Source organism: Miscanthus floridulus, chromosome 8, assembly GCF_019320115.1.
Source record: "Miscanthus floridulus cultivar M001 chromosome 8, ASM1932011v1, whole genome shotgun sequence".
Taxonomy (NCBI): Eukaryota; Viridiplantae; Streptophyta; class Magnoliopsida; order Poales; family Poaceae; genus Miscanthus; species Miscanthus floridulus.
Genome location: NC_089587.1, coordinates 209,725,067 through 209,751,261, shown reverse-complemented (window position 1 = coordinate 209,751,261; position 26,195 = coordinate 209,725,067). Strand labels below are relative to the sequence as shown.

The following is a 26,195-nucleotide window of genomic DNA, read 5'->3' as shown; positions in this document are numbered from 1 at the left end:
GAACACGATTTCTCCAAATCGCCGAACACGTTAACTCCAAAAATCGCTGAGCATGATTTCTCCAAATCGCCGAACACGTTAACTCCAAAAATCGCCGAACACGATTTCTCCAAATCGCCGAACACGTTAACTCCAAAAATCGCTGAGCACGATTTCTCCAAATCGCCGAACACGTTAACTCCAAAAATCACCGAACACGTTAACTCCAAAAATCACTGAACACGATTTCTCCAAATCGCCGAACACGTTAACTCCAAAAATCGACGAACACGATTTCTCCGAAAATCGCCTACTATGTTTTCTCCGGATCACATAGGTTTTCCCTCCTAAAAACGACGATGATTTTGCGCTCCAAATTTCGTAACATAGCTCACCGATCGTCGAGCAACACACGTTTTTCTTTTCTGTTTTCTATGGAGAAGACCCAGTCTCCGATTACTTCCTACACGTGCTTAGGGGCTCCGCGCTCTGCGTTACGGATGGTCGGCTACGGTTCCTTGGTCATGCCTGTTCATCCTACACGTGTCAGGGTCTCTGTGCTCGACGTTATGGACTATGGGCTAGTCAAGGCCTAGATTTCAGGCATAAACTAACTGCTCAGACGCCACTTTAACTATTTTTCTCGCCAAGTTACTCAAATTGGCCGCTGGGCAGCATGTGTTTTGCTTTGATAATTATGGAGGACACCAAGGCTCTAATATCCCACCACACGTGCTATGGGCTACGTGCTCTGCGTGTTGGGCGGTAGGCTACGGTCCTATGATAACACTTGTTTTCCCAACATGCGCACGGGCTCCGTCCTCTGCGTTACGGATTACGGGCAAGCTAAAAGCATCAGGTTTAGTGCAAACTAACTGATCGAACACTGCTTATATTATGCATAACTGCATCAGGTTGTTAATACAAACGATTCTTCATCGCCAAATAAAGTAAGTGGTACAGGCGATAATATCCGAGTAGTTTGTTAAGCTTCGCCAACAGCTTCTATTTTGCCAAACAGGTCTATATCGCCGACAAGCATTTTTGCTGCATCTTCAACATCATCCTCCAGCTGCTGGGTTTGCGCGTCGCTCAGCCCATTGGTGAACCCACCACCTATTGACTGGATGTCGATAGACGGATAGTGGGACCGAACCACTGCAAGGGCATGAGTAGCGGCGGTCAAAACGGCGTCGCGGTTGAAATTTTTGAAATTCTCCCACGCTGCCTTGCATCTCTGAATGATGGTGTCTGGCCCTTGCTGCCTGCTGTCAGGACGGGGTGCCGGTTCAATGTCGACGCAGTCGAGTACTAGTTTTATGGCGGCGATTATAGTGTTGAAGTTGTCTTTCTGGACTTTGGCTTCCTACACCAGCACATCGAACTGTGCCTTGGTTTTATGGTGATAATCTACAATAATTACAATGGTTCGTCAGGCCAGAACAGTACTGCAACATTACTTCCGATCAAGGGGTATCTACCTTTTAGTTCTTCGACCAGTTTATCTGCTCGCTCCGACTCTTTTGCTTTCTCTTGTCGAATTTGCTCGATGGTCTGATGAAGCTAGCTGAGTTCTGCATCTTGCTCTACAAGCACAACAGTTATAGAAACAATGGATTGGCCAACTATTGCAAAGTACATTATGTGATAAAGCATACCGGATTTCTGCTTGGATACAACCTCGAACTGCTGGCACTTCTGATCGAGCTGCTTGGATTTACTTTTGAGTTCTCCGGTTTTCTTGCCCAATTGCTCGGACATATTTTTGAGCTCCTTGGATACAATCGCTAGTTGCTCAGATTTCTTCTTTAGCTGCTCGGATGCAGAAGTTAGTTGTTCGGACAGAGCCCCCTTCTGATGTTCAAGGTCCCGTGAGTTAGACTCTGCAAGGTCCCGCTCGTGCTGGGCCCTCTTAATATTCTTTTCCGAAAGATTTAACGCCTCCCAGAGTTTCTTGTTTTCCTCGGTGACTGGCTCCATCCTCTTCATCAGTTGGTGTCGTTGCTCGGCTATTCGAGCTATCCCCTGCGGATGAACAATGCTAGAGATAAACCTTGGTCTCCAACAACATATATCAGTGTTTCAGGTGTGGTACTCACCTCGATTTGAGTCATAACTCCAGCAACGGCATATTTTGACCTCTTTATTTCCCTGGTGGTGTTTTCTTCCTCGACAACTACCACCTCTTCCCCACATTTTCGGAGAATTCGGATGGACTGGGGTTTAGGTGCAGCACACTCGATCTCCACAACCTCGTCCTCCTCCGCCGTCGCTTGAGGCACCACTGGGGGACTCCGTGGTCGGACAGCTGCTCCGACCACTCCTGGCATCGCTGCGGGTGGTGAAGGTTGCTCCTCGGCCGTTGACGGTGTTGCATCCTTAGCCTCCGGTGCATCAACAACAGCTGCAGTTCTGCTTCCAAAGTATCGACCTTTTCAGTCGTAGCCTCAGTCGCGGTCGCCGACGCGCCTGTCGTGTGCGCCAATGATTCACCATTGCCAGGACCGCTGGCAGCGGCAGCTGGCCCATCCTCTATTCGCCGAGCACTCGAGGACTCCCGGATGGGAGCAGTTGGCATTTTTTCTACTGAGGTTATGGGCCTCAGTGTTGCCCTGCATAATATCGGCTTGTCAGTAACCAAGAGAATTCAAGGAACATTATTATTACTCCAAGGCAAATATACTTACGGTTTGGTCTTCCGATTAAATTTCTTGAACCGGCGATGCCTGCCTGATCCCCCAGGCGCTGCTGCTTGGTCTGTCTGATGGGAGGACTCATGCTCCTCTACAGCAGGGTGCCGCTCTGCTTGGTGCCCCGGGGCCCCTTCTGTGTGTTGCTCTACGGTTATCCCCTCTTGTTGCTCAGGGACTTTGGTCGTCTGCATCGCCGGGACTTCTGTCGCTGCCCGCACATAACTTTTCCTTGCTTGCTGCTCGGGGGCCTCAGCATCCGTTAATGGCTCCTTCGTGCTCGGTGGATGCGCTGACTAGTCCTCGTCATTGTCCGACCACTCTAGCACAGCGGTTCTTCGTGGTCGAGCGGTTTGGTCTTCACCAAGCGAGATGCCGCCCGATTTGTGTGCAGTAGAGCTTGCGGTTTTTCTCCTTTTTTGGACCGGCTCATCTACTGCCGGTCTTTTCCTACGGATCTTCTCCAATACTAGGGATGAACTATCCGACGAGGTGCTCGGTTCCTCCTCTTCGGGCTGTAGCGGCCGTCGAATGTCTACTCCTTTCGGCCAATCGGCTCTCGGCATGTTTGAAAAGTATATTGCCCTATCCTACGAATGGGTCTTTACATAAGTAAGTCAGTCCTTTGCTCGACAATTGATGCTTGAACAATGCAAAGTGAAAGGGTTACCTGAGGAGGTGGATTGGTGCAGTTGAAAGCCTTCGTTCCTTTTGGCTAGCTGAATGAGACATTGGAACTAAATAGGTCCATGGCACGGTCTATTACTTCTTTCTTCGTCAGACGGTCTGTGTTTTCTCGGGTACCGTCGTTGTCACCTTTATAGTCGAACGTCGGGTGGGCCCTCTCTTTGCAGGGCTGGATGCACCGCACTATGAAGCTAGCTGCAACCAGTTCACCCCTAAGCTCCACGCCCTTAATCAAGTCCAGAAGTTCCATTACTTGCTCCATGTCAGCATTGTTGGGTCTCTCCGACCAGTTACTATGGTTAACCGGGATGTGGTGGACGTCGCATCGAATCATTGGGTGACTTTGTTTGATATAGAACCATCTGGCATTCCAACCTTTCAGGGAGGTATTTAGCGGTACGCTGATGTATTCGTTGGCCATCCCATCCCTGAGCTGCAGGTACACACCACCGACCACCTTGGAACCGTTGCCCCCTTCTTCTTCAGACAGAACAGGTGCCTGAAGAGGTTGAAGTGTGGAAGAACACCGAGAAACACCTCGTAGAAATGGATAAAGATCAACACGTGCAGTATGATGTTGGGGTGCAGATTACAGAGGCTAATCGCCCAAAACTTCAGAAGATCCCTCAGAAAGGGGTGAACAGGAAACCCTAATCCTCGCTAGAAATAATCTTCAAATACTACAGCCTCATCAGTATGAGGTGTTGGGAAGGGCTCACCACTAGCCGGCCGCCATACGGTAGTGAGGTGGTCTGGGAGAACGCCCGCCGCCACCATCCTATTGAGATCCACCGCCCCTGTCTTCGACGGCACCCACTCCTCGTCGCGGCTGGCTCCGGTGGCCGCCTTCCTCGGCTTTGCGGCTCCTTTTTTCGGCGCCATTCTCTCCGGATTCGTACTAGATTGGAGGCGAGTGCTCGCGTTGGTGCGGAATGTGGAGCGTAGGGATTGCGAAGGAAGGAAGCAGGGTAGATTGACAGAGGTAGGAGGCGATGTATGTGGCAGCGCGGTTATAAAGCACTTCCCCCACCTTTCCTTGCATCTGAGGGTTTTTGGGAAACCGTTCCCGCGATCAGCGCTACTTCGACTCCACCAACGTGGTTTAATGGGCCGTGACTTGGGCTATCACGTAACAGTAGCCCACGTCGCTCATTTATCACCGCCAAATATTCACTGATTCCTCCACAATTTAATGAGGCTCAGTACCCGATACTGCACAGCCATTACTCCGATTTTTTCTCCACGGTTTGATTTATCCGATATCTTCGCCCGAAACATGGGGACTGGCTACTTGCAAGGCTGGTTTACTATTTTGTGAGCCTGGCACCACGTGACTACGTCACCTACTGTCAGGCTCGGGGACTAAGTGGGCACACTTCACCTTGCGGTGAATGTGTTTGTTTTTTCATCTCGAGGCTACGCTCGGGGACTGGCTGCCTGCTCGGCTGGTTTACTATTTTCTGAGCCTGGCACCACGTGACTACGTCACCTACTGTTAGGCTTGGGGACTAAGTGGGCACACTTCACCTTGCGGTGAATGTGTTTGTTTCTTCTGAAAGACTCTGAGCCTCTAAAAGCTAAAACAAGGTATCTTTAACCTCGTGGTCGGACTCTAAGTGGGCACACTTCATTTTACCGCGCAGGAATTTTCAATTTTGGACTTGAGCTCCTTACACCCTTATGTCAAGCCGTGCTCGGAACACACTGCTCGGCGATGTGGCACCCTGCTCGGCAGCTGCTCACAACTGCTCGGTGATTCATTATGGTGGTCATACCATGATTTGGACAGCTCGGTTTTGGTTCGCACCTGCTCGAAAAAGTTCAAGACGGCGTTGCACAACAGGTACAAGATGCTCGGGGACTAGCTGTGGGGGGTACGACCTCGGATACCCACGGCAGGCCACATGGGCTACGCCTCCAGGGGCGGCCCAGCCCACGAGAAGGAGCCTTGCGGGGTACGATTCTGCTCGGTGCCTCCCGCAAGGCATGGGGAGGATATCCTGAAGATGCTACGAAATCTGTTAGGATACGTACGATCCCATGATTCTTGTAATCTGTTATTACTTTCCGGTTATCTCTTAGATCTAATCGACTTGTAACCTTGCCCCCGGACTATATAAGGCGGGCAGGGACCCCCTACAAAATCACGGCAAATCATACAATAGCTAATACAAACCAACAGACCACAGGAGTAAGGTATTACGTCATACTGATGGCCTGAACCTGTATAACTCGCGTGTCTCTATTGCCTTCTTGTTCTTGATTACACGCTCCTCTGCCGATCAATCTACCATCGCGGGATACCCCTTGGTGGACTACCGACGATATTCTATCGACACGTGGCAAGCATCGGACGATCGAATGCTGGGGTCCTACGTCTGATCAAACTGACCAGAGCGTCTGGTCACCCGTGTCGTGCCCAGTGAAGGGGTACAATGGCTCTATTTCGTGGGGCTTCTATTTAAGCCCCATGGCTTGCTCAAGCTCACCCTCTTGGCTATTTGCATTGACATAGCAACCTTGTGAGCTTAGCCAAAGCCCTTCTACTCATCTCCATCATTGTTTCATCATCATTGTGAGATTGGGAGAGAATCCAAGTGCATTGCTTGAGTGATTGCATCTAGAGGCACTTGGCATTCGTGTTTCGCTGTGGGATTCACTTGTTACTTTTGGTGGTTGTCGCCACCTAGATGGCTTGGAGTAGCGAGGATCGTTGAGCGGAGGTTGGTGGCTGTCTCTGGCTCCGATCGTGGTGATTGTGAGGGGTCTTGTGTCTTCCCCGGCGGAGAGCCGAAAGGTAACTCTAGTGGATTGCTCGTGTCATTGAGTTACCTCATTTGAGGGTAGGTTTTTGCGGTGTCCAATTGTGTGGACGAGGTTCATGCAACACCTCTTAGTCGCCGAACCAACAAGTGTTGGTTGACACAACGGGGACTAGCGTGCCGGCAAGCACGTGAACCTCGGGAGAAAAATTGGTTGTCTCTTGCCCTTTGGTATTCTCTCGGTGATTGATTTAGTATTCATCTTGTGATTGATTTACTCCCCTACACGGTGATATAATCATCCTACTCACTCATTTATATTCTTGCAAACTAGTTGTAGCAAGCTGTTTAGTGTAATTAGAATTGAGAGCTTGCTTTGTTATTTTAAGTTCATCTAGTGGAGCTCTTTAGAGTAGCAAGATTGAGAGCTCTTAGTAAGTAGTAACATTGCAAGTTGTGTGCCTAGTAATTATTGCAACTAAAATTGTTGGATAGGTGGTTTGCAACCCTTGTAGAGCTAGAGCAAGTTTGTATTTCGCTATTTATCATACTAATCAAATTGCTCTAGTTGATTTGTAGATTTTAAATAGGCTATTCACCCCCCTCTAGCCATATTAGGACCTTTCACAAGCTTTGGTGGCGAGCTGAACCACGGGTTAAATCATCGTGTCACCTTGTGCTTGATTTACATCATTTGTATTTCATATTGTTGTTGAGGTGATTTTTAGGGTTTGTGATCGATCTACTTATGTGTTATGTTTCTACCACTTCTAGCTCTCGATCTGTGAATCTCATACATGCAGGAAACTAAGAAATTTCTCCGATTCTAGTTTATATTCACTGATTTTGAATTGATTCGAAGTTGTCTGTAGGTACGACAGTGCCGTCGTTCTTGCCCATCAGTGCCGCTATCCGGCACGGCCGTGAGGTCAGAGTGGCAGTGCCGCAGGTTGAATTTGATAAAAGTTTGAGTGTTTGTTTTGACAATCCTATTCACCCCCTATAGGCTAACTAGAGATCCTACACTTTCTCCTTCACAAATTATAAGATTTTTTTGTTTTCTAGATTCATAATGTATCCAGTAGACATACATATATCTAGATATATAGTAAAAACTATAAATTTAGAAAAATCAAAACGTCATGTAATATCAAACGAAGGGAGCAGGAGATAGCTCTTGTATAGAAAACAATGGTTACGGTACCGCCTGTGCTGGTCCTCTCCGTCAACTTGAGTTTGTTTTAGGATTCACCAGGAATGTCGGTGGACCCTTTTGCAAAAAAATAATTTCTCCTCTCCGCAACTTCTTTGACGGAGTTATTTTATGAGTTAGCGCTTGGCAAAGCTTCACCTAAGAAGCCAGAAGTCAGAAAAGTTAAACGGAAGTAGTACTAAACTTGAAAAAAAACTATAGTCGGCTCGATATCCAGCCTTAATTGAAACCCTTTTAAAAGTCTTGTTAAAGAGGATCTTATTCTTTTACAGTGCAATGTAAGTTTAAGGTCGGATTTTAGAAAATATTTGCTTGAGGTGTGTTGTGGGTACACCGTGATTAGGGAGTGTTCGGCTGATATTATCAGTCGGCTTATTTGTCGGCTTATCAGCTATGATGTAGTATTTTTTTCTCACAATAAATCAATCGTATAAATCAGCATTAGCGGCTTTAATATCAGCCAAACACTCCCAAGGTTTGTTACGCTATAATTCGTACAGAATGGTGAAGGGTGGCACTATCGTTCACACACAAACACCCGCTCTACTTGTACCTAGAGCAGGTGAGATGGCCACATGTGCCACGAATTTCTCCTTTGAATAATCCTCAGATCGCTCGATCGATCCGTGCCAAATGGGCGGACAAAATTGCGATCGGATCGGACCAGCGCCACAGTGATAAGTGGGCCCCACAAATGCATAAACTAGCTTCCGTCCTATATGATCCGCACCGCATCCGCTCCTGCATTCCCCGAAGCTCACACTCATCCAGTTGCCCCACACGCCGATTGGATTCGGATCCAAAATGGCCAAGCTCGCTGTCCTCCTCCTCCTCGCCGTGGCGGCGTCCGCCACCGTGCCGGCGCACGGCCGCGATCCCCCGACACAGATCAAGGTAACCTCCCGTCCTTTCATGGGTCTCTTGACATGCATCACCTGTTGGGTCAGTCAGTAGTCCATGCAGTGGATCCATGTGATTCCATCCCTGTCCCCCCGTCGTCGCAGCTCATCCGAGGCGCAGACGCCAGCGGCGTTGTCGGCGGCAGCATGGAGTGCGTGTACACGGTGTTCATCCGGACGGGGTCGATCTGGAAGGCCGGGACGGACGCGAACATCACGCTGCAGCTGGCCGCCGCGGACGGCAACGGCGTGGGGATCTCGGACCTGCCCGCCTGGGGCGGGCTAATGGGGCAGGGCCACGCCTATTTTGAGCGCGGCAACCTGGACATCTTCAGCGGCCGCGGGCCCTGCATGGCGAAGCCGCCGTGCTGGATGCGGCTGGCCTCAGACGGCACCGGCGCGCACCACGGCTGGTACTGCAACTACGTCGAGGTCACCGTCACGGGCCCGCACAAGGGGTGCGCGCAGCAGCTCTTCACCGTCGAGCAGTGGCTCGCCACCGACGCGGCGCCCTACCAGCTCGAGGCCGTCCGCGACCTCTGCAGCGGCGGCGGCGAGGGCGTCGCCGCGGCGTGACGTGGCCGGCGGCCGGCAGAGGAGAGTACACACGCGCGCCTGAATGGACCTGGGCGGACGGCAACGTTTGTTGGTGACGAGTCGTAATAAGTTGTGGGCCGCGACGCGACGCGCTCGTGATTAGCGTGCGCCACGATGCAAGCATGTATGATGATGATGAACTGAACTGGAGTCGTGCGCGGCGAGTCGAATAATCGCGAGCCACCTCGCGTGATGTGTAGCGTGTAGGTTTCGTTGTTTTGTAGATGGACGTGTTGCACCTTGATCCATGTTTTGGGAAATGGTAATCCGCGTTATCATGCGTGTTTCTTGCAGCTGCCAGCGCTTGGATTTGGATACCAACCGAAGTTTGTCCAAGATCCCAGTTTTTATTTTTTATCATCGTTGTTAGTCCGTGAGCCTACACTCCACGCCTGCCGGCAGACCACGCACGGAGACTGCTCACCACCCCTTCACTTCTCACGCACATTACAACATATGTAACATCCTAATCAATATGCAACATCTTGATGTACTTTTACAACATCTAAATAAAACACTTGCAACATACATCTGAAAGAGCTGAAACAATTACAACATGCATAAGAAACACATGAAAAAACATATAAAAGCCATTGAAAGCATATGCAACATCCATATAAAACATTAAACACACTTGCAACTTACGTCTGAAAAAACAGATGAAACATTTGGAACAGACGCTTGTAACATATATATATATAGCCGTTGCAACATATACAACATCCTGATACTTTTGCAACATCTATACGAAATACTTACAACATACCTCTGAAACATCTACAACACTTAAGCATACTGTTGGGGGCCTAATAGCGGGGTACCCAATGAGGTGGAATTAATAACCATCGAACGTTAAATGCTTTCGGTCAGACAAGAACACTAGTACACTTCTTGCCCGAACGATGGTAGATTGGTTCCACCTCGCCCGACCCCCAAGGGCTAGCTCCACCACGCCCGACGTATGAGGAGCAGACTTCGCCTCGCCCAATGGCTGAGGGCTAGCTCCGCCTCACCCGACGTCCGAGGACAGACTCCGCCCCGCTCGACGGCTGAGGGCTAGCTCTGCCTCTCCCGACGTCCCAGGGCAGGCTCCGCCTCGCCGACGACCGAGGGCAGGCTTCGTCTCGCTCGACGACCACACCCTGCTCCTTCATAAAGATGAGCACAGGGTACGACAGGACATTCGAGTCAACCACAGTACCGAGGGCCATGCCCTGCATGCCTACAGGAAGGTACTATGAGAATACGACGGGACGGGCGCTTTAGGCCCTTTCTCCCCTACAGAGCTCGAACAGTGTTGTAGGCGCTGACTTTTATTCCACAGTGTTGTAGGCGCCACCATCAGCCCTCAGACGTAGATACTAACACAAGCATACGACAACCACTACGATCCAAGACACAACCCACATTATCCACAGTGACAGACGCATGGTCGCTTCCCCGTCTACTCCCCGAAGGGTCACAGCTTGGCTCTCTCTGGCACACCGTACCGTCCGTCGATGTAGGATGGGACGTACCCACTTGCTAAAGGAGGCCAGGGCACGACCCTATAAGGATCAGCGAACATGCCATCCCTGACATGGTCTACCATGTTAGCAAGGCAGACACAGGGGAAAAGGAAGACCCGGCTCCCTCGAAGGACCTTCTCTACCTTTGGTTTTTTCTTTTTTCTCCTATCTGTAACCCATGCTCCCCCTTGGACTATAAAAGGGAGGGCAGGGCACCGCACTAAGGGGACCGATCGTTTTTGACACACAAGACACAACCAAGCAGCAACCGAGCTCTTAGCGTCCTTTCGACCTTTCCATCAGAGACTTGGGACCCGTCCCTCTCTCGACCATTTGTACCCCCTACTACGAACCTTTTTGGTACTAATAACATGAGCAGCAGTAGACTAGACATAGGGATGTTCTACCCGAACCAGTATAAACCTTATGTCCTTTAGTACACCATCCGAGCCTAACGCGCAACAATTATAAATTTACTAGCCGGTGTTTATTCGAAACACTGATAGTTGACGCGCCAGGTAGGGGCCTTTGTGCGTTCCAAACCAAGCCTCGGATGGCTAGCCACGCAATCAGCTGGGTCCCAGGCGCACACGTGCATTTCGGTGACCTAGACTTCATCGTCACGGTGGGAGGAGAGTTGGCGTTGGCCCACGTCACCGTCTAGTCTCTCCCCTCCGTCAGCTTCAACTATGGGAGACTTAAGAGCCAGCCCGACGTCTCCCTTGGACCCCAGCCGTCTAGGGAGGACCCACGCCGCCTCACCCTCTCTCCAGAACACTCTGCACAGAGCATCCCGATGGGGCTCCTGTTCAGTCTCTGCAACGCCGCGACGACCGTTAGCCACCTTATGGCACAACGTACGATCCTGTCCCCCACGAATGACGAGTTTGTGGGGATGATCGAAAGTGTCACGGAATCCCTCCATGGCCTCCTCGCGAAGGGGCCGGGGTCGGACTCTGGCTCTGACTCTAGTAGGGGGAGCCACCACCCCTCCCGAGAATGTTTCATGGCAAAAACCCCCGAGGGACACGTCGAAAGCGTCTCCATAGAGGAGACTACCCCGGCAGGCAACCTCGGTGGTGGAACCAAAGGGGGGACAATGGCCCCACCTCATGTAGGGGTGGAGCAGCTGAGAGCCTGAAAGCGGGAGATAGACAAAGCCGGACAATAGCTTGTTCGAGAGTACGTAGAGGTTGATCAGGAGATCGAACGCCACGGAGACGGTGGGCGCGCACACACCGTGGCCTGTGATGTGAACCGAAGGATCATCGCCGATCATTGTCGATGATGAAACCCTTCCTCGCTTCACTCGAGCAAGCCAAAACATTGCTATCGCAATGGCCTTGCTCCACGGCCTTCCAGAGGTCGCAACGTCCGAGGATCATCGGGCCCACCACAAGATTCGCACGCTGCTCGAGCATGCGGTGGCGCAACAGGCAGAAAGCTTGTTGTCTCGGCGACGCGAGCTCAACACCAGCCAGAGTACGCCCTCAGTGTGCCCCGCTAGGGACGCATCGGTCCACCAAACACCACAAGGCGGCAGGCAGCGCGCTGTGGCCTAGATACATTAGCGTATCGGCTGTAATCACGACGCACACAGCACCATCGACGCCCGTAGATGCACCTATAGTGACCCAAGGGAAGGAGCCCGCCGCGGCTATCATTCTCGACGCGGTGGACGCTACGACAGCGGCAAGGACCGGAGCCCAAGCCCTGGCCTGCCAGGGCCTCAGGTCTTCAACCGGCACATCCTCAGTGCTGCATTCCCACCAAGGTATCGACCACCTACCAATATCCCTAAATACTCTAGGGAGACAAACCCCAGACTTTGGCTTGAAGACTATCGGCTTGCCTATCAAGCCGGTGGTGTAGATAATGACGACTTCATTATCCACAATCTTCCACTGTTCTTGGCTGATTCGACACGAGCGTGGTTGGTACACCTGCCGTCCAACGCAATCCAGAGTTGGGTGGATCTAAAGGAGATCTTTGTGGGGAACTTTCAGGGCATGTACAAGCGCTCTGGGAACCTATGGGACCTCAAGAACTATCGTCAGAAGGCCTATGAGACCCTTCGCGGGTACATCTGGCTCTTCTTCTGATAGTGCAACGAGCTCCCTAACATCGTCGACGCCGACATGATAGGAGCCTTCCTGTCCGGGAGGACCTATGAGTCCTTGGTTCATAAGCTAGGACGCAAGGGCCCACGAACCACCAAGGAACTCCTGGACATCGCCACCAGCCATGCTTAAGGAGAAGAGGCAGTCGGAGCGATCTTCGATGGCCTTGAGGGCGAAGCAAGGCAGAATGAGGGTGTCGGTGAAGGCACCTCTAATCGTTCTACCAAAAGAAAGAACAAGAAGCAACAGCGCGAGGACTCGCCCGTGGCCACTGCTGATCGTAAGGGTGGTCAGAAGCCCATGGAGGGCACTTCAAACCACTTCGAAAAATTACTCAAGGGGTCATGCCCGAACCACACCTTTCTCGTAAAGCATCTGCTCAAGGACTGCAACCTCATGCGAAAGTTCTTGTTCGGAAGCTCCAACAAAGGGGAGCAGGGGAAGGAACCTACCCCCACTGCGGACAATGCCGAGGAGAAGGATGATGGCTTTTCAACGCCGAATGGCTGCCTTATGATCTTCGGAGGCTCAGCAGCCTACGACTCCAAACATCATTAGAAGGTCGCACGCCACAAAGTCTACATGGCCCAACCGGCCACACCTTCCTTCCTCCGGTGGTCGGAATTGACCATAACCTTCGATCGGACTGACCATCCGGATACCATCCTACACCTGGGGAGATATCCGCTTGTGATCGACCGGATTGTTTGCCCAAAGTGACTCACCAAAGTACTGATGGATGGAGGTAGCGACCGCAACATCATGTACGCCAAGACGCTCAACATGATGGGCGTCGATCAGATGCGCCTCCACCCAACCCGAGCACCTTTCCATGGCATCATGCCTAGAAAGCAGGCCATGCCACTCGGGCATATCAATCTACCTGTTACCTTTAGGGATCAATTCAATTATAAGACTGAGATCCTCACCTTCGAGGTGGTTGGGTTCTTTGGAACCTTCCACGCCATCCTAGGACGACCATGCAACACGAAGTTCATGACCGTCCCCAACTACACATACCTCAAGCTGAAGATGTCGGGCCCCCATGGGGTCATCACCGTCGGCACCTCCCTCTAGCGGGCCTATGAGTGCGAGGTCGAGTGTTGCGGCCACGCCACAGCAATTGTCGCCTTCGAGGAACTTGCCACCCTCAAGGAGGAGGTTGTCGAAGAAGCACCCGACACGAAGAAATCGACCGAGTCATTTGAATCGGCAGAGGGCTCCAAGGGGGTCCTCATAGATCCTAGCAGCTCCGAGGGTAAAACGGTATGCATTCGTACCACGCTTTCCTCCGAATAGGAAAGCACGCTCGTCGACTTTCTCTGCGGCAGCAAAGACATCTTTGTGTGGAAGCCCTCGGATATGCCAGACATTCCGAGGGAGGTCGCCGAGCATACCTTGAAAATCCATTCAGGCTCCAAGCCAGTGAAGCAACGCTTGCGTCGCTTCGATGAGGAAAAGCGTAGGGCCATCGATGAAGAGATAGGAAAACTGTCGGCCGCTGGATTCATCAGAGAAGTACACCACCTAGAGTGGTTAGCTAATCCCGTTCTTGTACGAAAGAAGAGCGGAAAATGGAGGATGTGTGTTGACTATACGGGCCTCAACAAAGCATGCCCAAAGGATCCATTTCCTTTGCCGCACATAGACCAAATAGTCGACTCTACCTTGGGGTACGAAACCCTCTGCTTCCTTGATGCGTACTCCGGCTACCATTAAATCATGATGAAAGAGTCCGACCAGCTCACGACATCTTTCATCACCCCCTTTGGATTGTTCTGCTATGTCTCAATGCCGTTCGGTCTGAAGAACGCTGGGGCTACGTACCAGCGCTATATGCTCAAATGCTTCGAGAGCGGACCATTGAGGCATACATTGATGACATCATGGTTAAGTCCAAGTGGGCTGACCATCTTGTTGCCAATCTTGAGCAAACCTTTGTGAAACTCCGAGCGGATGGTATCAAACTCAATCCCAAAAAATGTGTTTTTGGGGTCCCGAGGGGCATGCTGCTCGGCTTTATCCTCTCCGAGCGTGGCATTGAAGCCAACTTGGAGAAGATTTCAGCCATCACAAGGATGGGCCCGATTTAAAACATAAAGGGGGTTTAGCGAATCACATGGTGCCTCGCCGCCCTCAGCTAATTCATCTCACGCCTCGGCGAATGAGGTCTCCCCCTTTTTTGACTCTTGAAGAAAGCCGACCACTTCAAGTAGACGTCCGAGGCCCAGGAGGCGCTTGACATGGTCAAACTGCTTCTGACAAGGCCTCGATCCTAGTTCCTCCGAGCAACGGAGAATCCCTCCTGCTATATATAGCGGCCACCACGCAAGTGGTCAGTGCCGCCCTAGTAGTAGAGCGGGAGGAAGAGGGGCACGCCCTGAAGGTGCAGCGCCCTGTGTACTTTATCAGCGAGGTACTATTCGACTCCAAAACCTGCTACTCCCAAATCCAGAAACTCCTGTACGCCATCCTCATCACCAAAAGGAAGCTACGCCACTAGTTTGAATCACACACCGTGACAGTTGTGACATCGTTCCCCCTCGGTGAGGTAGTCTAGAGCCAGGACACAAATGGAAGAACCGCAAAGTGGGCACTCGAGTTGATGGATCAAGGCATCACATATGCCTCCCGAACGGCGATCAAGTCCTAGGTGTTGGCTGACTTCATCGCGGAATGGATTGAGGTCTAGACACCACTGGTGGTCGTCGATCAAGAGTAATGGATGATGTACTTCGACGGACCGCTGATAAAAAAGGGCACCGATGTGGGACTGGTCTTCGTATCACCCCTCAGGGTCCGCATGAGGTACATGGTTCGGCTCCATTTTTCCTTATCAAATAATGTGGCTGAGTATGAAGCGCTCATCAACGGCTTATGAATCGCCATTGAGTTGGGCATCCGACGCCTCATCATCCGGGGCGACTCCTAGCTGGTCATCAACCAAGTCATGAAGGGAGTCGAGCCACCACGATGTCAAGATGGTTGCGTACTGCTAAGAGGTCCAATGACTGGAGGACAAATTCGATGGCCTCAAACTCAATCACATCCCAAGGTGCCTCAACGAGGCGGCTGACACACTTACAAAAGCGGTGTCCGGTCGAGAGCCGCTGCCAATGGGTGTCTTTGCCAACGACCAACATAAGCCCTCGGTATGCTACGAAGGGTCAGAACAAGCCGACAATGGCCCATCTGATATAGCCCCGGGGGCTGACCAAACAACGGCTCCCTTCGGCCCTGAGGTCATGGAGCTTAAAGAGGATCCAGCGATAGAGCCCAACCCTCTGGACGATTGGAGAACACTCTACCTCGACTACCTCCTTGGTGACACGCTGTCAACGGACAAGACGAAAGCTCGATGGCTCGCACATCGTACCAAGTCCTTCATTCTTGTAGAGGGCGAACTCTACAAACAAAGTCACACCAGGATCCTATAGCTCTGTATCCCCATCGAATAGGGGAGGCTTCTGCTGAGCGATATCCATGGTGGGGTCTACGGTCACCACGCCGCGCCTAGAACCTTGGTTGGGAATGTATTTTGACAGGGCTTCTACTGGCCCATTGTAGTAGCTAACACCATGCAGATCATACACACCTACGAAGGGTGGCAGTACTATGCTCAGCAGACACACCTCCTAGCCTAGGCACTCCAGATGATCACCATTGCATGGTCTTTCATGGTCTAGGGGCTCGATCTGGTTGGACCTCTCACAAAGGTGCCCGGGGGCTACACCCACTTGCTTGTCACCAAGGCCGAGGGAGACCTCCCATGGGTCCTCTCCACCACTACCACGGTGCCCGAGGACCCTTCGGCTATGTCCCCCTCCGTTCGGCCTGCCTTAGGCTTCGTCGCCAGGGCTGCCAGAGGCGCGGATTACGCCGCCCCCTCGGACACCACCGTGGCTATGTCCGGTTGCTCCTAGCTTGGCACAGTTGCGGCCACCTCTGCTTGTGACACCGGAGCCTTGACTTGTGGCGCCATGCCCACCATAGAGGGCGCCACAAGCATGGGCGGTAGCCCCATCTGCTCCAACTTTGGTGGCGGTGTCACCTCCACCGTCGTCTGCTCGGTGACCTGACCGGCTGACAAGGCCGCAACATCGGTTCCGCTCCTGCCCAAAACAGGAGTGACGTCAGGCGATGGCACCCATACCACCTAAAGAGCAACACTCTTCTTGGGTGCCAATGCTAAGGAACAGCCCCGTTGTAAGAGTCTACAAGAGGTAAAAGGCATAAGGCCAAACAAAAAAATAGAAAAGCACGAAAAACAGAGAAATCGGTGACTTACTCTAGCGCTGTTGGGCGGTAGGAACATTTTGGGGATGAACCCCTAGGTTCCTGCTCTGACTCGTTCGGGCGAGACCGCTTCAAGCCTACCCCCTGCTCCCGGGCAGAGGGTCTCACCTCCCTTATCTCTAAGGGTGTGGCAGCGGAGCCATCCCTCTCTATCGGTACCTCGGGCATAGCGGTAGATCCGCCTCCCCCCATCGACCGATCCTCCACCGGCACCCTGGGTGTGGTGGTGGATCCACCGGTCCCGAGGATGGGCCAATGATTTGGCCCGTCACTACCAGTCTCACGGACTCACTTTCCCCCATGTGGAACAGGAAGGGTCCCTGCGTGGACAATTGGGTGCCCGTCAGTGACTCCTCACCCTCCAGGACATCCCAATCCATATCGGCAACTACCTCATCAAAATCCTCATCATCATCGTCGTCACTGCCTGTCTCCTCTCCTTGATCCCATGCTTGCTGTTTCCATAGCATCTTCTTCTTCTTGAGCTCCCTCTTCCTCCTATCCCACTCGATCATGGTGCGATTCGCTGTCGCCAGGATCCAGTCCTTTGGTAGTGGAGCCGGGCTATCCCAGAGAACGAGTCTCTTTGGCTGGTCCCGCTACCTTGAGGTGAGCTTCAAGGGGTTAGAAATTCAAGTGAAGAGGAGGCACGGGAAAAGGGAACTTACAAAATCGATGAACCCTGGTTCCGGCCGCATTGGGGGATGCCCCTGCAATGGATACACGAAATCAAGGACAACGTTGCGCGCTGTCCTTCGAAGGCTCCATCGCCTCCTTGATGCACTGCGCCACTTCGGAGGGGGACGCTTCATTGACAAGCGTCGTCCCTTCAAGCGATGCTCCAAGCCCCATCAGGTATAGGGGAGCGCGCGGCTCATCAACGGCGTCACCCTCCACCTATGGTAGGCGTCGATGATCCCCGATCCCTTCACACCCCTCTCCTTTAGAATTTGGAGGGCGGTGAGATGATCCTTGATTCTCTTCTTGTCTTTGTCCGGGACACCCCACTTCCATGACCCCGGGACCTCTTTGATGATGCGCCCGTAGAACACCGGCAAGGGGGCGGCAACATCGTCCTTGACATAAAACCAATGCGAATGCCACCCCTTGTTGGAGGTCGATAGATGCATCGATGGGTAGTCGTTCACCCGGTTGTTGCATAGATGAATGCTAGCACATCCCATCGGCATGCTAAGCTCTTGCTTCCCAACCTGCTTCTTTGATAGGTTGACAGCAAAGAGATACCGCCACAGATTGAAGTGGAGACTAATCCCTAGAAACCCCTCCCATAGGGCAACAAGCGCCGCAATGTGCTGGACCCCATTGGGAGTAAGATGCTGCAACTCCACCTGGTAGTAATCCAACAGCCCCTGAAGGAACTTATTAGCAGGTACGGTGAATCCCCGCTCGTGGAAGTGAGCAAAGGACACGACATATCCTTCGGGCAGCGACGGCTCGTCCTCATAACCGGGCAACCGCCACTCCTCGACAGTGGTCAATGGGCAAAGGAGGCCACGGTGAACGAGGCCCTCTAGGCACTGAGGGGTGATGTTGGATCTGCACCACGGCTCCATTGAATGATGGGGAAGGGGGTAGATGCAAGCTTGATGGCGGCAGCGATGCGGGCGCGAGAGGCTCAGGCGATTGGCGGCGGAGGTTGTAGTTGCGAAGGCGAGGAGGCGAAGTATGGAACCCTAGGGGCGAACCCTGTGGTTTTATAGGGGCAACATATGCAAGAAGAGCAACCGTCTGCCTCGGTCTCCGAGCCTACCACGATACACCACCATGTCATGTCACGGGATATGCGCCACGATCCCTATCCTTTCCCACCAAAATCACGCTAGGCGTTTTACCTTCCCAAGCAGACCAGGACTCTTTTCCCACAGAGGGGATACAGGTCAAAAAGCTTCTTCTCTGGCCCGCCTAGGCCTAGGAGTCCAAGGGCTAGCCCAACAGTCTCGATGGTCGTCTCAACGAGGGATGGTCCCACGAGCAACTAGGACTCAGGCACACAAGCCTCAAGGGAGCCTCGATGCGTAATCAAGTCTCAACCAGGCAAACCCTGGATGAATCCCCACGAATAGGATACCAGTGTTTCCCTTCAAACTATCTAGTTGAAAAAACCAAATCTCACAGCCATACCCGCAAAGGATCCAAAATTACCCCCTAGGCGATTCTATCCGAATCACCTAGGGGCTCGGGGGCTACACTCGATGGGTGCACTCGCGCGCACTCTCTAGCGAATCAAAACACCCCCGAGCAATTCTGCCCGAATTACCCGGGGGCTCGGGGGCTACACCCGTCGGGTGCGCTCGCACGCACCCTCTGGCAAGTCAAAATACCCCTCGGGCGATCCTATCCGAATCACCCGAGGGCTCGGAGGCTACTGTCGGGGACCTAATATCAGGGTACCCAATGAGGTGGAATTAATAACCATCAAATGTTAAACGCTTCCGGTCAGACAAGAACACTACTACACTTCTTACCCGAACGACGAAAGACTGGTTCCACCTCGCCCGACCCCAAGGGCTAGCTCCGCCTCGCCCTACGTCTGAGGGTAGACTCCGCCTCTCCAATGGCTAAGGGCTAGCTCCACCTCGCTCGACATCTGAGGGCAGACTCTGCCTCGCCCGACGGCTGAGGGTTAGCTCTGCCTTGCCCGATGTCCGAGGGCAGGCTCCGCCTCACCCGATGGCTAAGGGCAAGCTTCGCCTCGCCCAACGACCACACCCTGCTCCTTCATAAAGACGAGCATAGGGTACGACAGGACATTTGAGTCAACCACAATACCGAGGGCCATGCCCTGCATGCCTACAGGAAGGTACTGTTAGGATACGATGGGACAGACGCTTAGGCCCTTTCCATCCTGACAGAGCCCGAACAGTGTTGTAGGCGCCGACTTTTGTCTCATAGTGTTGTAGGCGCCGCCATCAGCCCTCGAACGTAGATACTAACACAAGCATACGACAACCACTACGATCCAAGATAGAACTCATATCATCCACAGTGACAGACACATGGTCACTTCCCCGTCTACTCCCCGAAGGGTCACAGCTTGGCTCTCTGGCACGCCACACCGTCCGCTGGTGTGGGATGAGACGCACCCACTTGTTGAAGGAGGCCAGGGCACGGCCCTATAAGGATCAGCGAACATGCCATCCCTGACACGGCCTGCCATGTTAGCAGGGCAGACACAGGGAAAAAGGAAGACCTGGCTTCCTCAAAGGACCTTCTCTACCTTTGGTTTTTTCTTTTTTCCCCCATCTGTAATCCCTGCTCCCCCTTAGACTATAAAAGGGAGGGTAGGGCACCCCACTAAGGGGCCGATTGTTTTTTGACACACAAGACACAGCCAAGCAGCAACCGAGCTCTTGGCGTCCTTTTAACCTTTCCATCAAAGACTTGGGGCCCGTTCCTCTCTCGATCGTTTGTATCCTCTACTACGAACCTTTTTTGGTACTAATAACACGAGCAGCAGCAGACTAGACGTAGGGACGTTCTGCCCGAACCAATATAAACCTTGTGTCCTTTAGTACACCATCCGAACCTAACGCGCAACAATTATAAATTTACTAGCCGGTGTTTGTTCGAAACACCGACACATACTCTTGCAACATGTCTGGAGCGACATTCTAGTGCGCGGCGATCACCATGTCAGGAGCGCTAAGGAACTCGATAATCGCTTTGATGGGCAAATCGGGGCTGAGAGGCGGCGGAGCGAACAACACTTCGGACTTGGCTGCTGTGAGCTTCTTTTGCTAGGGGCACCGAGCCAGGGCACAAGGAGCCTTGAGGCGGGCATGAAGTACGGCCCAACTTCGACGCCCTCGCTATCTCTAGTTGCAGGAGGATGTAATGAGGAGGACGCCGATGTCGACATCGGCAATGAGGGCAGGGGTGGCGGGAGGCGTGACTCCAGCGGCGGAGCCTAGCCTCGCGGAGGTGGGCGAGGGCCCCGGGATAGAGGAAGCAGAGGTGGTCGCCATTGGCGGCACCGGACAAGGAGCGGAGATTGCGAGGCAGAGTGGGAGATTTTTTTGGAGGCGACGTCTGAGCGGACGGATGCCCGCAGGGCAACATTACTGCTTTATCATTGACAACACCGTCCTTGATTTTCATCCTAGTTGAAGAATTATCAAGCACATGGATGATACAAGGATGGCGAAAATGCTAGGTTTATTCAAATAAATTGGGTGGAGACATATACTACCTCCATCTACAAAAGAACACAATTCTCGGATTTTGAGGAGTCAAATGGTCTGAACTTTGACTAAATTTACATAAAAAATATAAATATTTTTTATACAAAATAAGTACCATTAGATTAGTTATAGAATATATTTTTATAATAAATCTATTTAGAGACAAATGATAATACTATTTACTATAAATTTGGTAAATTTGAGCTCAATTGACCAGCACGGATACTACAATTGCATTCTTATGTGAACCGATGGAGTAATCTAGTATTCGGAATTGGCACAGCACATCCTTGGATCAGGAGATTTGTTTTTCTTTTTTCTTATAAGAGGTACCGAGTGGGCACAAAACTTGATACTTGAATTGAATCAGTAGCATCTTTCGGGTGAGTTTGAGTAGCATTTCTGGTAACTCAAAATTCTCAAAACCCTTATTTTTCAGATAACCCGAATATCCAAGACTTTTTTTTAGGGGAACCCGAATATCCAAGCCTGAGAGGTATAGAATGGAATTTTTTTTCTTTTTGATAATAATCGAACATACAATTTTTTTTTAGGGAAATAATCGAACATACAAATGACAACAAGCAAGCCTAGAGGCCTTCTTTCGGAACATTCGAAATAAAAAGGCTCATAGCCCCAGTAAATAGACAAGCCCATTTTTGTTCTTTTTAGCGGATACAGGCCTACCCAAAATTCCAGATGTACCTCATGCTTAGACTGGATGAGATCAGGCCCAGAATTGTCTAACAAATTTCTAACGTAGGCCCAGAAGCTTAGGTGCGTTCCTCCGCCAATCGAGGAAAGGCTCAGCCCAGACGCCAGTTCTTGCGCGCTTCTCTCTCCGTGATGGATGAGAAAGAGCATGGCGCTAAAGAACAAAAGAAGTGGTTCGGACGAGCCTCCATGGAACGATCGGGACTCGCGAATTTCGTGAAGAGAAATCGATCTGCTTTTACAAATTTTGCCCTTTTTTTCTTTTTTTGCTAGGCCCCAAACAGCAAGGAAAGGCAGGCAATGCAAAGCATCACGCAAGCAATGGCTAGGGGCTAGCGTGCCGGGCTGCGGAGCAAAGTGACCCCGGCACCGCATGCAACGAGTCTCCATGGCTTTGGGATTGGGAATCTTTGTGAGTGGACGGTAGGGGCCAGGCCAGGGCCATCCGTCGGGGCGGGAGCTCTCAAGTGCATCGTCCCTTTCTTCACCCGTTCGCTGGATCGTTTCCGTGGACTGATGTTATTATGTTATGAGAGAAAAATATTATATCATAACTGATAAGCATGACTGATACAATCAAGTGAAAATGGTGCATAATGGCGAGCGCACCTTCTTCTTAAACGAGGCACGGCTCCTCTTTACACGTCGCCGCGCTCTCTCGCTCGCCCTCCCGTCAAATCAAGCTAGCGCAGCAGCCCATCCCTCATCATTGGCACGCGGCTAAACAACAACAAGCAATTGCAATTTGCAGCGAGCGACGCGACGCCATTAGCGGTGATGATTTGGTGGCGCTAATCATACGAGAACGGCCATCATTAGGAGCGTTGATGGAGGGATTAGTATATAGTAGGAGTAGGTAACAAACGCGCCGCAAATATCATACACCCGCAGGGTGGCTCTGGTTTTGACGGATATTGTGTATGTATATGCATATATATTTATGTGTCATGTGTGCGTCTTTGCCGCTGCGGTTAGTGTAGCTTTTCTTTCTTTCTTTTTGAAAATGTGGTTAGTTTGGCATTGAAGCTTCGTGGCCGGGCAAGTGGCTGTGAGATGCGGCAATCGTAAGCGTTGTATGTCTCTCTCTCCGGGCGGGCGCCGGGCGGGATGGAAATTCATAAGAAACAAAACTGCCTTGCCGCATGGGCATTTTGCGGTTTGGCGCCGCGCCGCCGGCCACTACTCGCCTAATTTGGAAACTCCGGCGGCATTCCCGACTTTTTTCTGGATAGATAATCCATGAAGATATCATTCTAATTGTCATTATATTTCTTAGTGGTGGGTTTTCCATCCCCGGATTTTGCTGCCCTCGCTTCAAAAGAGCCCTCACTTTGCCGTGCACTCGCCACTCGGAGATGCCGTGACTGTCACTAGGTGCTGGGCGGCGTGAGTTATGGGCCTGTACGCGTTTCATTGATTGGGCACCACCAGCAAGTAGCGCAACTGTACGTGTAATACTGCCTACAGCGTCGCATGTCCACGCACCAGCGGGCATGGTCCTTGCTGCCAGAATCTAGGTACCGTCGGTATTGTTATCCTCTACCACTTATAGCATCGGTACGATGAGAAGCAATTCATGATTCATCCATCCCAAACACGGTACGTTTTCCCCCCTCAGCCCTCACTAACAGTGTCCAGAAAAAAAAGCGTAATTCTAGTTTTGAATCTGGATATGACGTGCCAGATTCAGAGCTAAAATTATGTGTTTTTTTTAAAGAGGGAGTAGAGCTTTGTAATGCCTTCCACGGTACGCAGCCCATTGCAAGCACGAATCTCAAAGCCGTTCCATCCGCAAACGGCTGTTGTCTCGAGTGGTTCTGTATTTCTTTGTTTTCTTCTTATTCTTCTTCTTTTCCCTTGGTGTCTCCTCGTAACGCAGAGGCTTGGGCTTGTCCCGGATAAGACGATCACATTCACAGCTAGCGCTGTACAAATCCCATTGAACAAATCTAAGGCAAGATCATGCACGGGCGCACGGCAGAAGCATGGAATTTACTAGCCTAGGTGCGTGCATGCCAGCCTTGCCTTGGCTCTGCACGTACGCATCATGGAAGGTACACCAAAACCGTGCGCATTTGCCTATTTTTTTCTTCTCCAGTTGCTCCCTGCAGTCTGCAGAGTATCAAGCCAATCATGTCAACTGTTAAGATCTCGTCTAAATACCCTCTAATAATCAGCACCTGTTGTTATTACGATGGCCACATATATATATAATACTAAGCCGAGCTCCTGAAAATTTACATATACTAGTAGAACAAAGCGTACTTGGCTCATTGGCTCATTTCATAATGACGCACTTTGGCATAGAGCAATTCTGTCCTATATGCTATGCAACAATACAAAAGTACTCTTTTGATTGGATCGGCCTAAGCTAGTGGTGATGGATGATCATATATGAACTACCTAGCTTTTATTTTTTTTAGAAAAAAAAATTAATCTATCTAGCTTCAAAGAGAAACCAGTAGCAGATTATATAATCTTAAGAAAGTATATTCATAAAAAAGAGCAAGGACCACATAAAGGACTCTCGTATGATTAGTTCTCCCAAATCCGAATAATTTAGCCTCTAAACACTACACCAACACATGAACCGAACACCACGCTGATCTCGATGTCACTGCAAACGTGTCCAAGCAGCATACCGTTGTTTATTAGAGTACAGCCCCAGCATGGCAACTAACACACACATCATTTTTGTCGACACGTCAGCATCACGACGAGATTATGCAGCTGTGAGTGCATGTTCTGGCATAAGCTTTTTCTCCATGATGACGCTTAGTTTTTTAAGCGCTGGCTGGCACCAACTGAAAGCTGGAGGCCGGCCGCCTGCTTCTCTTTTAACAAACACCTAGTATAAACAGATCATCATCACTCTCCCCCTCTCTCTCACACGCACACAGACACAGCACCATGCTTCACAGGAGGAGCCGCACGCTGGGAGGGAGCTCCGATCGAGCTGCTGCGCGCCGAGCTGTCGCGACGATGAAGGGCGGGAGGGGCAGCAATGGCGCGGCCACGGACCTGCTCGTCTGCTTCCCGTCTCGGGCGCACCTCGCCCTCATGCCGCCCAAGGCCATCTGTAGCCCTAGCCCGTCGCGCCCGTCCGCGTCCGAGCCGGTCAAGCGCCGCCACAGCACCAGCCGGGCGGGGCCGATGCCGCCCAGCGGGCTCTACAAGTCGGCAACGGCCAGGAACCCGAGCCACCGCGGCGCGGCGGATGTCCCCGTGGACAACGAGCCGACGTCGCCCAAGGTGACGTGCGTGGGGCAGATCAAGGCCCGCCCGGCCAAGCCCAAGGGCCCCGGCGGCGGTGGCGGTGGCGGTGGCGGTGGGAAGAAGACCAAGAAGGCCACGTGGCTGCAGGCGCTGGGGATCAAGAAGGATGCCATGGCGCTCTTGGACGCCCTGCACGGCGCTTTCAGGTTCAACGTCGCCGGCTGCTTCGGCAGCTTCCCCGGCGCCGTGGGAGTGGGGTACACTTCCGGGGAGGATGACGACGACGAGGAAGACGATGCGCCGCGCACCGAGAAGGAAACAGAGCACGGCACGGCATTGGCCCGGTGGTTCATGGTGTTGGAGGAAGGCAAGAAGCTGCAGGGACAAGAACTGGAAGAGAGCCAGGAGGAGGACAAGGAGGAAGACGCGGCCCCGCCGGTGAACGCTCTGATGCTGATGCGGTGCCGGTCGGCGCCGGCAAAGGGATTAGTGAGGAGGCTAGAGGCAGAGGAATGCGAGGATGTGAAGAACGCCAAGAAGACTCCAGAGGAAGAGAAGGAGAAGAAGGAGGGCCTAGTGCTCATGACGTACTCGCCGGACTTCTTCAAGGTGTCCCTTGACATTGCCAAGGAGACTTGGATCGTCGGCGGTGATGACGCGGTCCTGCGCTGCCGGAGCTGGAAGAGATGATCGCAATGATCGTACAACAAGGAATGTATGTGCCTTTTGTTTACCTTTTATTTACTCCTTGCTTGCTTTTTTTCTTCTCCTCCTTTTTTCGCCCCTCTTGAGAATTCTACTACTCTGCATAAGGCTCGTGTGAAGGATATGATCAGCACACAGCAGAATTGGTTTAGCCAAGGCCACTGTATTGGCCTCTCTGCAAAACATTTCTGCTCTGTAAATAGTGCTGTAACGTCCCTTGTTAAATGTTACCCAGGTATACTTGGCCGGTGATATGCCAGACTGAACAGTACTGGCCTGTATGATGAACTTGACAGCTCATCCTTTCGTGCTAGTAAAGTTTCTCTTTGGCATTCAGATAAAATTCTCTAGATGCTTTACTCTGGCCTAATGATGGACCAGAATCTCCATGATGAACTTTTCAGAATATCTCGTCTTTCTTCCTGGAAACCGAATGCTTTGTTGGCATGGTTCATTGGCTTGCCTCTATTCAGCTCATATGAGCTGTGAGGAAACGTCAAGACCAGGCCCTTTTACGGACAGAGCCTACAGAGATGTTGGTCTGTCGTATTTAGCTGGAGCTTTCATTTTACCCAACAAGGCCATGCTCCATGTTCCAACAAGAAGT

The 26,195-nt window shown here is 51.6% G+C and overlaps 3 protein-coding genes across 3 annotated transcripts; all 3 read left to right on the top strand.

Moving 5' to 3' along the window:
* Nucleotides 1-8,023: 8,023 nt before the first annotated feature.
* Nucleotides 8,024-9,130, top strand: LOC136474795 (PLAT domain-containing protein 3-like). The gene is made up of 2 exons (XM_066472358.1): nucleotides 8,024-8,225; nucleotides 8,336-9,130. Exons 1-2 carry the CDS (start codon nucleotides 8,136-8,138, stop codon nucleotides 8,804-8,806), a joined length of 561 nt encoding a protein of 186 aa, XP_066328455.1. The 5' UTR covers nucleotides 8,024-8,135; the 3' UTR covers nucleotides 8,807-9,130.
* Nucleotides 9,131-13,190: 4,060 nt separating this feature from the next.
* LOC136470571 (uncharacterized) lies at nucleotides 13,191-13,532 on the top strand. Its single transcript, XM_066468373.1, has one exon. The coding sequence runs from the start codon at nucleotides 13,191-13,193 to the stop codon at nucleotides 13,530-13,532; it is 342 nt and encodes a 113-aa protein (XP_066324470.1).
* An 11,032-nt stretch (nucleotides 13,533-24,564) lies between these two features.
* LOC136474794 (uncharacterized) lies at nucleotides 24,565-25,885 on the top strand. The gene has a single exon (XM_066472356.1). The coding sequence runs from the start codon at nucleotides 24,578-24,580 to the stop codon at nucleotides 25,571-25,573; it is 996 nt and encodes a 331-aa protein (XP_066328453.1). The 5' UTR covers nucleotides 24,565-24,577; the 3' UTR covers nucleotides 25,574-25,885.
* Nucleotides 25,886-26,195: the final 310 nt, after the last annotated feature.

Coding starts and splice junctions, on each gene's coding strand:
- LOC136474795 (XM_066472358.1), top strand. CDS start 8,136: ATGGCCAAGCTCGCTGTCCTCCTCCTCCTCGCCGTGGCGGCGTCCGCC. Junction 8,226..8,335: donor ATCCCCCGACACAGATCAAG/GTAACCTCCCGT, acceptor CCGTCGTCGCAG/CTCATCCGAGGCGCAGACGC.
- LOC136470571 (XM_066468373.1), top strand. CDS start 13,191: ATGGATGGAGGTAGCGACCGCAACATCATGTACGCCAAGACGCTCAAC.
- LOC136474794 (XM_066472356.1), top strand. CDS start 24,578: ATGCTTCACAGGAGGAGCCGCACGCTGGGAGGGAGCTCCGATCGAGCT.